The sequence below is a fragment of the Onychomys torridus genome, chromosome 1, assembly GCF_903995425.1.
Source record: "Onychomys torridus chromosome 1, mOncTor1.1, whole genome shotgun sequence".
Taxonomy (NCBI): Eukaryota; Metazoa; Chordata; class Mammalia; order Rodentia; family Cricetidae; genus Onychomys; species Onychomys torridus.
Window position 1 is genome coordinate 124,464,713 of NC_050443.1, and position 14,822 is coordinate 124,479,534.

The following is a 14,822-nucleotide window of genomic DNA, read 5'->3' on the forward strand; positions in this document are numbered from 1 at the left end:
TGTTCTATCCTACCACAAGGACACTTGCTCAATTATGTTCATAACAGCTTTATTCATCCTAACACAGTTTCCCCCTTTCCCATTATAAACTGTCATTTGCTTATGGGCCACATCTGACTCCTTTCTATCCAGAGGCGGTCCTTTGTCCCTCTGGGGCAAATATTCCTTCCTCCTCTCCCTTGTTCCCTTCCCCTTCTTCCTAGTCCTATCTTCTGTCTTTGTCTCTTATTCCCTACCCTTTTTCCCTCTGGGGCAAATAAATCTCCTTTGTGCTGATAACTTGATCTTGGGGTATCCTGTGCCTACATAGGTCCTTTCAGTGGGAAAGGGGGATGTCTTTGACTCTTTTGCCTGTACTTGGGACCCTTTTCCTCCTACTGGGTTGCCTTGTACAGCCTTGATATGAGGGTTTGTGCCTAGTCTTATTGTAATTTGTTATCCATATTTGGTTGATATCCCTGGGAGGCCTACCCTTTCTTTGTAGGGAAATGGAGGAGAAGTGGATCTGGGGGAGAGGGAAAAGTGAGAGGGGGACTGGAAGGAGTGGAGGGAGAGGAAACTGAGGGCAAGACGTAATACACGAGAGAAGAATTTTTAAAAAGTGAATTTTAAGGACAGTTTTTGGATGGCTATCCATGGAGAAATAACTTGAAAAATGAGAAAAGTACCAAAAAATAGAATATAGGGAATTGACACAGGTGGGAAACCTACTTCATGAACTTCAAGGGACAGATGAGTCAATGGTCAATGTAAACTTACAATGTCAAAACCACTTTTTGGAACATAGCTGAAGTAATTAAGACTGGAGATGAGAAAAATAATTCTATCTTTACTGTCCAATGTGCTTTGGGATGATCTATATTAAGCTGAAGGGAAGGGCTGGGGAGATGGGCAGTCAGTAAACTAAGTGTCTTGTAAACATGAGGATGAATGTTCTATAGCAGTTTCCTGGAGACTGAAACTGCATGGAATAAGATTGTACAGGGAAGCTCCTTAAGACAGAAGTAAACAACTCAAAATAGCTCCAGGAAGTCCCTGAAACTGATCAGATGCACTAGGCTCCTTTCTCCCCAAGAACAGACAAAGACTACTGAGAGTCACCCTCCGACTAGCACAGCCACCTGGGAAATCAGAGACCAGCCAAGCATTCTGAAAGAAACAGAAGCTAGCTGAGCTGCTTGGGAGAGGTTTAGGATAACTGAGCCACCTGGTAAGGGTACTCTCCAACCAGTTGAGCTGCCTAAAGGCTGTGCTAAGAGCTCCAAGTTTCCAGTTTTTTTGAGCTGTCACCCATGTTAGGGTAGGCTTTGGTGATGTGGCTGTTTTTGTGTCATTTTTGCTCCTGTAAGTAACCCCTTGCTCCTATTTCTCTAAGTAACTCCAATAAAACCCATTGGTTCACCAAAGTTGGACTTTTATGGTAGCCTTACTTGGGTCTGTTCTGGATTCCCTGTCTGGTGTGAGTAGATGTTTGTGTATTGCATCTCTCTATGAAAAGTTTGTCATACAACATAATTGGTGGCCAATAGGGACATGACAAAACTAAATATGAGTTAGGGAAGAGTGAATGTATAGTCCTGGCTATGGGTAGCAAAAGGCATCTATGATAGAATGCTGTGGGATATCTCTCTGTATGCTGTGAATATGTGTTACTCCCATTGGCTAATAAATAGTTGCATTGGCCTATGGCAGGGCAGGATGGAGCCACATGGGAGAATCCAAGAGAGAGTGAAAGGAGAAGAGAGTAAAAGGAGACACAAAACCACCATCCAAGGAGCAACATGTAACAGGATGCAGGTAAAGCCATGGAACATGTGGCGATACACAGATTAATAGTTATGAGTTGAGTTAAGTTATAAGAGCTAGCTAATAAGAAGCCTGAGCTATAGGCCATACAGTTTGTAAATAATATAAACTTCTGTGTATTTACTTGGGACCAAGCGGCTGTGGGACTTAGGTGGGAGAGATTCATCCCGACCATGGGGCTGGGTGGACCTGAGAAACATGGGACCTTGGGGCTTGGTGGGACCAGAGAATCTTCCAGCACCAATAGAACTATACAGGTGAAGACAACCAAGCCTTCCCAAGGGTAGGTAATTATTCCCCACCCTTGTACATTTTGTAGGGTGCATTTCCTGAAAGCAAAAATTAGGGGTGGAGTTGGTTTGCCCAGCCTGAATGACAACAACTATGGCTACAGTGCCAACCAAGGGCCAAATCTTGGATACAGAGAACATCAGGTACAGCAAAGGTGAACAGGGCCAAATTCCTCCTTGGCCTTGGATAGAGCTGAGAAGCCTGAGTCAGGCCCACTGAGTTCATCAAGGGAGGAAAAATATAGGGAAGCTCTGTGAAAGAACTCCAGGATATGAAAATGTAATGGCTCACAGAGAATGAGGAGTAAAGAGAGCTAATTAAGTCACTGCCTCCTCTCCGTGATATTCTATCCAACCTTGATCTGTGGAGGAAGCTATGGATACAAATGGATGGAACCTTTCATCATATATTAGACCTTGTTGTGTTCGACTTTAGTATCTTCTTAATTGTGAACTTTGGGGATGCTCAAGCAGATGACAACAGACTTTCAGAGTGATTCACCAAGGTTATCTTTGTAACTCCACTATTTGTTATGGGTTAGTAGTTCAAGATGTTGCCTTGTCCTGTCTTCTGGAAAAGTTCTGCTATACATATGACATAGTGCTAACTTCTCAGTGCTTTGCTATTTGGAAAGCCATTGAAGAGACATGTGAGTGCACCTAAAGAAGCAAGCATGAGGCATTAGTTCACAAAGAGTAAATAAGGATATTTTGCCAAGGGAGCAACAGATGCTCCTAAAAGCCATAAGATTGATTGAAACTCCCAGTGCCATGGGTTGGTTACTTCCCTAGGGGCTGTTGGCCGAGGAGCCATGGTTGCTGGTTGCATCCAGAACTGAATGGTAAGAACCTATTGCTGAAGACATTGTACACCTCAGTTTCAGAATTTGGAGAAAGCTAGGGCTAGGCCCAAAATGTCCCCCTTTTCCTGTGAGCTAGTTCTTATAGTGCCAGAAGTTGCTACTAGGGATATTGGGGAGGATTAAAGCCAAACACCCTCCTTAAAAAAAAAAGATGTATTTATTTATTATCTATACACAGTGTTCTGTTTGCTTGCATGTACCTGAACATCAGAAGAGGGCACCAGGTCTCATTACAGATGGTTGTGAGCCACCATGTAGCACATGCTACAGGCCAAGAGTTAAGAGGAAGCAGGAATATTCACATTTTATAGAGAGGATCATGAAACTCTAAGTTAATTATTTGTTCAAGTTCACAGGTAGATAAATGGCATCACTGGGATTCAAACCTGTATCTATCTCCCTCCAGAGCCCATACGCCACTATATGGTTCTACCTCTCTAAGAATGTCCATTTTTTGTGATTATAGCAATATATACTCCACTATTTTTTCATGGAAAATGACAAGTAATGCCTACCTGTGACTACTCAATTTTATATTTACTTACTCACTCACAAAACATTAACATATCTTATTTGCATATATGGGCCTATAGAAATAAAACAACCTACAAAGTAGAAAGGTCCATAGTTCTAGGAGAAATAAGTAATTCATATGACAATGTAAAAAGTTTCGTAATTTAGATATATGAGATTCTAAACAAACACAAAACAGGTACTGTGTCTAAATCAGATGAGAACACCAAGCAAGTTACATCAGGTCAACAGAGAATAGTGTGTTGTTCCCTTTAAGAGCTGGTCACAGGCTGGAGGCTGCACTCTGCTGTGGTTGGTAAAGGATCCTAAGATGTGTAGTATGTAAACTTGCCCAAAAGCCATACCGTGAAACCAAAAGACAATTGTAAACTCCCTTAATATCTGGAATGAGACCCTCCACTCTAGGCTGACTACTCTGAGAAATCACCAGTGATTGACTGGGCTTGCTACAGGCCAATGTGACCAAGGTCAGCTTGGTAAATGGTTTTGTAAAGATGTTTAATGCCCTGAAGATTCCTGTACCCAGAGATAAATATACTATCCTGGTGGATACTGAAGGAAAAGAAGATGTGCAGAGCTGTGCCAAGTTCATGTGTGAACTGAAGGTCACGATCCAGGAATATGAGAAGTAGCTTGAAAAAGTGAAGAATATAATTCTTCTAATTGGATGGTCATAAGTCTTCTCAGAAATCAAGTTAGACAAGAAATATCCCTATTGGCCTCACCAACAGGAGACAGAAACAGACAGACAGTAAAGCCTTTCACACATGTTTGTCAGAACCTCAGTACCCAAGGTCTGGCCTTACTTAAGGGCTATTATGAAAAACAGATACTTCCAGCTCTGGGGAACGGAAACCACTGTTTAGCTGAGTGTGGTGGCACACTTCTGTAATACTAGCACTGGGAAGGTGGGGCAAGAGGATCAGAAGTTCAAGATTATCCTCAAAATTGAGGCCAGTTTGTGCTACATGAGACATTTTAAAAAAAAAGGGTATGTTTGATTATATACTAGAAGTTCCTTTTTAAATTTTTTTTTTTACTGGTATATAGTAATTATACATAATGATGTGTTTCACTATGACATCTTCATATAGGTATATGGTGTATTTTGATTACAGTCATCTCCATTACCATTTCTTATACTCTTTCGGGCCCCTTCCCTTTCCCATCCCTCTTCCATCCCCTAATCCCCCTTCAATGTCCATGTCTTTTAAAAAAGTGAACCAGTGAGTTTACTAACAGTTACACACAGAAGTATCACAACAAAGCACTGCCTATACTACCAAAGAAAATGTCTCTCTCCCTTGCCCAGCCACCATTAACTACTTATAGGTCCTCAGGGAGGAGTGGGACCCTGTGTGCTCTGTTTAGACGTTTATTTTAGTAATAATTTATTTGGCTTTTGTTTGTTTTGCTGTTTTTGAGACAGGGTTTCTCTGGAAGGATCTACATGTAGTGGATAGCCAACCCAGCATTGGCCTGGAAGTTCCAACCCCCATTGAGGCTTCAGTAATGATCATGCCCACAAGGCGGGGCAGAGGAGGGAGCCAAAGACCGAGGATCAGGAGGAGGTCGCTCTCTTGGTTCGGGGCTCTGGACGCTGGAGGTAGACCGAGCAGAGTTCTCCAGAGAACACCGCCGGACTGCGCTATACCTTTGCCAGACCCTGCAACCTATCCCTTCATTTGTAAGTTACCCCACAAAATAAACCTCCCTTTTAACTACGTGGAGTGGCCTTAATAATTACACCAATATCTACACTTGGCTGTACAGTATGCTTTGATCTAGCAAGGAGGAGGTCTTTTGCCCCACCCCTTGGTATTGTTATAAAAAGCCCTTTTGGGGGTTGGGGATTTTAGTGGTAGAGTCCTGGCCTAGCAAGTAAGTGTAAGGCCCTGGGTTCGGTCCTCAGCTCTGGTTTAAAAAAAAAAAAAAAAAGTCTAAAAAAAAAGCCCCTTTGTAGAGACAGAAGGAGCCAGTGAATTTTGATCCAGGTCCTCCTGAAGCTATCCTGTGTTTCTGTCTGTCTCCTCTCTGCTATCATTCTATCTAAAAGTTTCTTATTCCTCTCTCCTCCTCATGGTAACCCTTTAAAAGGTGGGAGGCTGGGAGCCCACACATGGCACCAGAACTAAGGATTTGTTGGGTGCAGAGGAAGTGGGAGTAGGAAAACCCCATGGAAGCAGTTGGACATGTCCAGTTTTGTATGAAAAAGGTTAAGGTGGTGGAATTTTATTCTTCAGGAGCAAAAACTGCATATAGAAAAGCAAGGCTGTGTAGCAAGCATCTCTCTATCTAGGTTTCTCTATAGCAAGCATCTCTCTATCTAGGTTTCTCTCTCTCTCTCTTTTTTGGTTATTCGAGACAGGGTTTCTCCTTGTAGCTTTGCACCTTTCCTGGAACTCACTTTGGAGACCAGGCTGACCTCGAACTCACAGAGATCCACCTGCCTCTACCTTCCAAGTACTGGGATTAAAGGCGTGTGCCACCACTGCCCAGCCTCTCTCTCTCTCTTAATTTCTATCTATTAAATTGGGAAAAAATATAGGGCTTAGGCATAGGAATATTGTGTAGGAGGAAATTTGGGGTAAGAGTAGAATTTCCTTAGTGCTAAACCTGAAAACAGCATCCAGGAACAAGCAGCCCCTGTGGATTTAGCAGTCTAAGAAGAAAAGCCGAAATAGGGCAGGGAAATAGTAAGCAGATGTTTGAATATTCACTTGTAGAAAGTTTGAAAACTAGGGAAGTTAAGGTAGAATTCAACAAGTACAGAGGTTCTTGGAGTTTGTAGAGGGATTGTGTCCTTGGTTTTCCAACTATGGGACTCTGGACACAGACTCCTGGAGGAGAATCAGAGTTGAAATGCAAAAATAGTATGAGGAACATAGGCCAGAAAAGATTCCCATGGAAGTTTTTGGCCTGTGGGTGTTAATTCAGGACAGCTTAGATCTAAGCCTTGAGCAGCGGGGGGATTTTTCCCTGAGATAGACATGGATAAGACAAAACCCTCCATTCCACTGGCAGTGCCACTTGATGAGAACACTTTTACATCATTCAATCAGGGTCAGCTCCCTTTGGACCATGAAGCAGAGTTTAAGGAACAGAAGTCTTGGGATGAGGCAAGGGAGGAACTAAAGGGCTTGAAAAACTTAATAATTTCTCTTTCTCAACAACTGGAAGCTCTTTGGTTCTCTCCTGCCCAGGTCTCTTTTTCTTCTGTAGGGGCGGAATTAGACTCACCTGAGGAGTCATCTATCAGAATGGGAAAGTCTCACATAATTTCCCCGGTCTAAAAACCTCCCATAACATGATAAGCCCTGGCTGCTAGCGCTGTGTCTCCCTTCAAGCCAGTATCCAGGAGGCAGCTAGCAGAGAGAAAGAGGTACAAGGCCTTCAAATATTCCCCGTAATTGAACAGCCAGACGCTCAGGGTAATATAGTGTGAGAGAAACCACGGCTCACAGCAGCTGGGTTTCCTCCTGGAGCCAGCGCTGCTTGAGAGCCGTGGCTCACAGCAGCAGGAAGAACCTTGAGCCCCTGGGGCAAGAGACAGTTGAGAGTGCTCAGGCCTCAGGACAGGGATTGTAAACGCCTGACCAGAGCTGGCAGCCAAACTCAGTTTCTGTTTGCTGGCTGCACAGAAAGCTTTCTGAAAGTAGCTCTGTAGCAGCCTAGTTGCTATGACAACCACCTTCACCCCAGGGCAGCTCTCCTAGGGAAGGCTAACTGAAAGTGCCGCTGTAACTGAGAGTCAAGTTTCAGTGTTTGTTTGAACTTAGTTGATTCAGGGGAACTGCAATGAATTTGGGTAAAGGGACTGCCTCCTGGCCAATGACCATCTGCCACTGGGCACACTTCCACCAGCTCCAGAATGGCTAGAAATACCTGGTGGGGAAGGTGGCTTATCTGGGGAGCAAGGTCATCCCAAGTGTTACAGCCCTCTGGCAGCAGCACTCACCAAATCCTGGGATCAAGGGATCTGGATACAAAGACTAGAGCCACTGATGAATTAGGCTCTGATTTCAAACTTTCAGGGGAACTATAAGACTGTTATTAGAACTGACTTTTCTGAGCTTTTGCAAATCTCAGAAATGAAACAGTTTTGAGTTCACCTACAATTTTAACTGTGGTAACTCATGATTCATGTACTCTCTGTCTTGTTTGAAGAAAATGTAAATAGTTCTGTTAAGAGATCTCTTTTAGATGTTTGCTAAAGTTTGAAAAGTAGGGGTTGGGGATTTTGCTCAGTGGTAGAGCACTTGCTTAGCAAACGCAAGGCCCTGGGTTAAGTCCTCAGCACCGGCAAAAAAAAAAAAAAAAAAAAAAAAGTTTGAAAAGTAGTCCTATAGAGAGTTTGCTTTTTGAATGTAAGAATTATAAATATGTATAGTAATATTCATACTAGAATTATGTTAATCTGTTGATATTGATGAACCATGGTTTGGTGAAGCTAAGGGAATCTAAGTTTGATGCAGTTGCATCAGGAGTTTATTGATTTTTTTTTTTAAGATTTATTTATTTGTTGTTTACAGTGTTCTGTTTGCATATATTCCTTCAAGCCAGAAGAGGGCACCAGATCTCATTACAGATGGTTGTGAGCCACCATGTGGTTGCTGGGAATTGAACTCAGGACCTCTGGAAGAGCAGTCAGTGCTCTTAACCTCTGAGCCATCTCTCCAGCCCGGAGTTTATTGATTTATTTGATCCATTTCATTAAGAGTTTATTGAGGGGCAGTAGTGACACATGCCTTTAATCCCAGCACTCAGGACACAGAGGCAGGCAGATCTCTGTGAGTTTGAGGCCAGCCTGGGCTACAGAGTAAGTTCCAGGATAGGCACAAAGCTACACAGAGAAACCTTGTCTCGAAAAACCAAAAATAAAAATAAAAATAAATAAATAAAATTTTAAAAAAAGTTTATTGAATTAAAAAAAGGGCTTGGCACAGCTACTGTTATAGACATCTTAGGCCCATCCAAAAAGGGCATTCATTCCATCTTGGTCATCTTCTACTCCTTTACTGGGGGGTGTGGCAGCCATAGGGATTGCTGTGGTTGTTCCAACTACTTGCCAGCTCTTAGTAAGGACCTCAGTCAGAGCTGAGTTAAGCTCTGTACTTTCCCCTGCCAGAGGCTGGTAGTCAGGAACAGGCAACGCTCTTCTTGTTAGCTTCCAACTTAAGACAAAGTATACTTGATGGAGAGTGTATCTCAAGGATGGGTAAGGTTGACTAGGGAAGAATGACCTAAAGCAGGCACAGTCTATCTGTGGGGTCTGAGGGGATCTTTATTATATTAAAAAGGGGGAGCTGTAAAGACCCACAGAGGTTTTCTAGTGAGAACTTACTCAGGATCTAAGAATCTGAGCTTGCTTTACCCAGCAGGAGTGAGTACATAAGGGGATAATTTGACCATGGGTGTGGTTACCAGGTGTGTAGTGGGTAGCTCTTCCAGCTTTGACCTGGAAGTACTACCTCTAGTGAGGCTTCTGATAATTGCCACACCTACCTATGACCTTCCCCTGGGGCAGGGCTGAGCCAGGAGCCAGGAGCCCTTAAGACCCAGACCTGCTGGCCTGCTCGGTTCCTTGAGATCCTGGATGCTGGAGGGCAGAATGAGTCAGAGTTCTCCAGAGAACCCTGTTGAACTGCACCTCACCTCTCCCAGACCCTGTAAACCAACCCCTTTACTGGCTGTAAGTTACCCCAAAATAAACCTCCTTTTTTAACTACATGGAGTTGCCTTGATAAATGCCCACATTATAGGTATTTGGAAGGATCTATACTTGGCTGTGCAGTATGCTTTGATCTAGCAAGGAGGAGGTGTTTTGCCCCACCCCTTGGCATTGTTATAAAAAGCCCTTTTGAAGAGACAGAAGGGACCGTGGATTTTGATCCAGGTCCTCCTGAAGCTATCCTGTGTTTCTGTCTGTCTCCTCTCTGCTATCTTTCTATCTAAAAGTTTCTTATCCCTCTCTCCTCCTCATGGGAACCCTTTAAAAGGTGGGAGCTGGCCTCCCACATTACCCAGACTCATGCAGGGAATCATATAAACATCCAAGTCACTTTTACATAAGACATTTCCCAGAGATTAATTTTCCTTATATGACCAAGTTAAATAGATCATTTAGTATAGTCTTTTCATGGATGTCTCAATTAGTGTTTGCTGTAAATCTTGCTACTCGACCCTACACACACACACACACACACACACACACACACACACACACACGCACGCACACATACAAGCACACACACAAGCGCGCGCGCACACACACACACACACACACACACACACACACACACACACACACCACCTAAAATCCTACAATGGAATCTTAGGCACTCTCTTATCACTCTCTTAATTTAAATACCTTTTAAATAGCTACATTATAGTACAGACAGAGATGCAATGGAAATGATGCTTTAAGGAAGTCCTTACTCCTTTGAGACTAATACTACCTGGCTATACTATTTTTACCTCTCATCTCCAGCATCGTCTTATTCCTGGTCAATAAGCTCACAGATCCCCTTTGTACTTCAAAGTCCGACTTTCACATACAAGTATATGGCCAAGAGTTAGGAGTGTTGCGACAGACTGCTCGTCCAACATGCTTGAGGTCCTAGGTTCCATCCCCAGCATAGCAAAAAGGTTTTATTTGCTTGTCAAGATGATCACACTAAACAATTCATTCTTAATTCTCTGACCTCTTCAATGACCATGACCTTGATTTCCACTCATTTTTAGCTATTTCCATAGTTATATATCTTAGAACTTATTCTATAAACTTTAAACCAGTTCTAAATCTTCCTATTATTGCAACCCTTTAATATAGTTCCTCATGGTACAGTGACCCCAAACCATAAAATTATTTTGTTGCTACATCATAACTATAATTTTGCTACTGTTACAAATTGTAATGTAAATATCTGGTATGTAATCCCTGTGAAAGGGTCATTTGACTTGAAGGGGTAATGACCCACATGTTGAGAACCACTGCTTTAACCGAAATGCCTCACTCTAACTGGAAAAGATACACACCAAGGTATTACCAGAAGCTTCCTTGATAAGGCAAATTATATATAACCTAAATATTATATATACTCTAAATATTTGATTTAATCATACTTATATTTTCTTAGGGAAACAGTTTTGCAATAGGAAAAAAAGAGAAACTTTATTATCTAATTCTTTCAAGTGTTATAACCTCTTCTTTATTTTTTTACCTTTTAGAGCTTTATTGGGAGGGAGAGGGAGAGGGAGAGAAAGAGGACCACAGAAACAGAGAGAACACGTGGAGGGTAGAGAACGGGAAGCTATAACCTCTTTTTTAAAAAATATTTATTTATTATGTATACAGTGTTCTGCCTCCATGTATGCCTGTATGCCAGAAGAGGGCACTAGATCTTATTATAAATGGTTGTGAGCCACCATGCAGTTGCTGGGAATTGAACTCAGTACCTCTGGAAGAGCAGCCAGTGCTCTTAACCTCTGAGCCATCTCTCCAACCCCATGTTATAACCTCTTATGTGTAGAGTTTATCTGATCTAAATTCAAATCTACTTTTCAATATCATTAAGACCTCTAGACCTGAACCCCTTCTGGTTGGGTTAGGTGTCCTTCCTCTGTGCTAGGACAGTACTCAGTGCTTACCTCATTATGGCATATATCACAATGTTTGGTAATGTTTGTTGACATGTGGGACTTCCTTTATATTCCATGTTCCTTAAGATCAAATAACACATCCAGAGAATGTGTAGCAATAAGACCTAGCTCAGTGTGACTAATTTGAACAGACACGGGCTTCAAAATGAATAAATACTGAACTAGCATTGACCTACATGAATCAGACAGTTTAAGTTCTAATTCTTCCACTTTCACATGACACTAAGAAAGTCATCCCAGTTCTCCAAATCTCAGTTTTTTCATCTGTAAAGTGGGATGATAATCCTTATCCTATCCATTTCATAGAGGTGTCAGAGGTTTAAATATTTGTAAATGTCAGTCATGTGAGTTATTATTTGTTCAAATTGAATCACATGCTTTCATTTCTTAGCATTGCTTTCCTTGGTTCACTGGAATCACCTTTTTATTGCTTCTTGACATCAGCAGTTTCAGAGCTGACTAACCATTAATTGCTCCAGATTGTTTACTTTTCATTCCCCTAAAGAAGATAAGGCACAGTCAGGGTATCCCAATGCTGTGCCTGTTCTTTCCAGAAGGAAGATGCAGTTATTCAATCATGAAGAGATGCTTCCCAGAAGACTTTGCTTTTTGTTTGTTTTTGAAACCAGTTCTTATATAGCTCAAGCCAGCCTAGAATTTGCTATGCTGCTGAGGATGCCTTTGAACTGATCTCTTCCTGCCTCCACCTTCCAAGGCCCTAATTGCCAACGTGACTATTTTCAGACATAGCACCTTAAAGAGTTAGTGAAGGTTTTCTTTTTTTTTTTTTCACATGAAAATAGAGAGATCTCTTTTACACACACTAAGGAAAGGCTATGTAAGGACTGAATGACAAGATACCAGTCTGCAAGCCAGGAACAGGCCTCAGCAATTCTGAAGGTACCCCACCCCCTCCCATCACCCTGTCTCCAGAGTTCAGTTGATCCCGGTCCCTTAGTCCCCAGTGTACAGGGATTACAGATGCAAACATCACACCTGACCCAGATGGCATCTTGGTCTTGGACTTTCAGCTCCAGAACTGTGAGAAAATAGATCTTTGTTGCTAAAGCCACCTAGTCTGTGGTATTTTGTATGGAAGCCCAGACTAATGCAGCTCCCAAGTCAATTAACTATCAGCCTCTCAGTGGGACGAAGACTTCAGCGTTTTGGAAGCCCTAGTTCATCTAATGTCTGCACAGCATCTTTATTTTACTTCACCTTCAAACTATGATGGGACCAGGCTTTCTTTTCTGTAATTGTAATTGTGTAAAAAAAAAAAAAAAAAAAGTCAAATGATCAGAGTGTATAGAACCACAACAAAACTTACCTTAAAAATCATCTGGAATGGTGTTCTGCCTGATGTATCTTGAGAATGGTCACCCTCCTCTGAAGCCCAAGTCAGCTGTGCAGAGAATCGGGGCAGCACAGGTTGTATTTCTATATGAGAAGAAATGTCAACAAATCAGAACAGCAGTTTGGGTAAGCAACAGAATCTGTGGTATATTTATTAAACTGATGAGCCAAGAAGGCCTTCCCCTGATGAAAGATTACTTGCAAAACATAAAGTATGGGAACTGGTCACATATCAGCAAATTGTTTCAATATTTAGAATTACTTTCTATAGGAAAGATACCTAATCTCATATTTTTAATTTTTTAGAATGTTAAACCAATCTGAAATTTCAGTTTTCACAAAATCATGTCCAGTGACAGACATTATGGCTGACAGTCTTACATTTTTCAACAAATCAGTTCATTACTTTATAAATACAAGTCCATTAAAGGAACTAATTTAGAGCTGAAAACTGAAAAATTTGAGAATGACTATTTCAGGCATGTGCTTTTTGAAATATTGCAGTCCTTAACAAACTCAAATTCTCATCAATTTAAAAAATTAACTACTTGATGTTTTGTATGTGTTGACTCAGAGTTAGCTTTCCACACAGCATCTGTGAGTCATGGATTATCTACAACAAAGAGAACACCAACGTAGTACCATCTTTCTTCTCTATTTCCTGAACTTGAATTACAAAAAAACCCCAAACAAACAAACAAACATCCCTCTCATTTTATAAAATATCCTTACTTCTTAGTGCAGGAACAGTAAAGAATTAAGCCACTGTAACAAGTTAATTCAACTTTAAAAGCATAATAGCAATAAAAACACCTTGAAATAATAGTACAAGTATTCAGATTCATATCTAACAGTGCTTTAACTATTAAAAAAAGTATGGGTTTTCATAAGATAAAAATATAGACACCCATCTTCATGGGTAACATTTTTCTTGTCATTGTGTTCTTAAAATCTAATACAATCACAAAGCCCTGGATAAAATGACAGCAAGGTTATGCTACACTGAAGCTCAGTGACCTTCTATTGAACCCGGATACTCTGTGTCAGTCTTCAGTTTACCATTGACTGACTGCCTGACTTACAGAAACCTCCCTTTTCTGATTCAATTACTTTTCTGTGAAATAAGGATCAACTAACTGTTCCTGAATCCTGTGTCTCTTTAAATTAGTAAGATAGCAGAGAGATGAGGGAAATGTCAATGTAGAAGAAAAAGGGTTGTTAAATATCTCTGAATTCTTTAGAATAATCTTATACATTTAAAAGAAATTGTGTTAAAAAATAAACAAATTGTGTACTTTAAAAATGTTTACTCCAGGGCTGGAGAGATGGCTCAGAGGTTAAGAGCACTGACTGTTCTTCCAGAGGTCCTGAGTTCAATTCCCAGCAACCACATGGTGGCTCACAACCATCTGTAATGAGATCTGGTGCCCTCTTCTGGCCTGAAGTCATACATGATGTATATACATAATAAATAAGTAAATCTTAAAAAAAAAAAAGTTTACTCCAACCATTTCATCCTACATACCAAAAAAGAAATGAGCAAGCAAACAAGTTATGGATTAAATAGAAAAAGGTGAAAGAATCTGAAGAATATTATTTCAAGATAAGTTGAGCCTATGTTGAAATCTCATGTTCCTGTTCAAACATATATTATAGAACAAATATTTTTTAATTTAATAAAGACACAGTCATGGTGGGGAAAAAAAGAAAAATGTAATAGACCAGAAATGGAAGGCAAAAAGCAAGAGGGCTACTCACTACTAAGCCTGACAACCTGAGTTCAATTCCCAGGTCCCACGTGATGGAAAGAGAACTGACTCCTACAAGTTGTCCTCTGACCTCCACACCTGAACCAGGCATGAATAAACACTGCCTACTCACTTGAGGGATGGCCAGAGCAAAGGAAAGCTGGTAGCCACATCACTGATGTGTGACAAAGGCCTTAACCATGTGATATAAGCAGTCACAGGACTCAGAACTATACAAGTTATTACCATTAGGAGCTTTGCATGTAATTACCCATGTCTATAACTTGTCATTACAATCTAAGACATACAATGTGCAAGGCAAGGGCTCAGCAGCCCTGAGAACTTTTGACCTACCAGTTGTCAACATGGGATGTATTCAAGCTAAACAGATCATGGACAATGAATTCTAAATTACCAAGCAACAAAGCTTGATACCATCAAAACTATAACATAGCAAACAACAACACTTGTATCTGAGGAGTTAGTAATAAGACATTTAAAAATAAATATCTATACCTTCAACAAAGAAAAAAAAGCCATAAAACAAGAACTCACTGTAATAAATA

The 14,822-nt window shown here is 41.0% G+C and overlaps 1 protein-coding gene across 1 annotated transcript in view; it reads right to left on the reverse strand.

The window, feature by feature from the left end:
• C1H11orf80 (chromosome 1 C11orf80 homolog) overlaps positions 1-14,822 on the reverse strand; it is an 88,501-nt gene that overhangs the window by 45,606 nt on the left and 28,073 nt on the right. Inside the window, 1 exon segment of the mRNA XM_036204200.1 lies at positions 12,483-12,592. Coding sequence (XP_036060093.1) covers positions 12,483-12,592 — 110 coding nt within the window.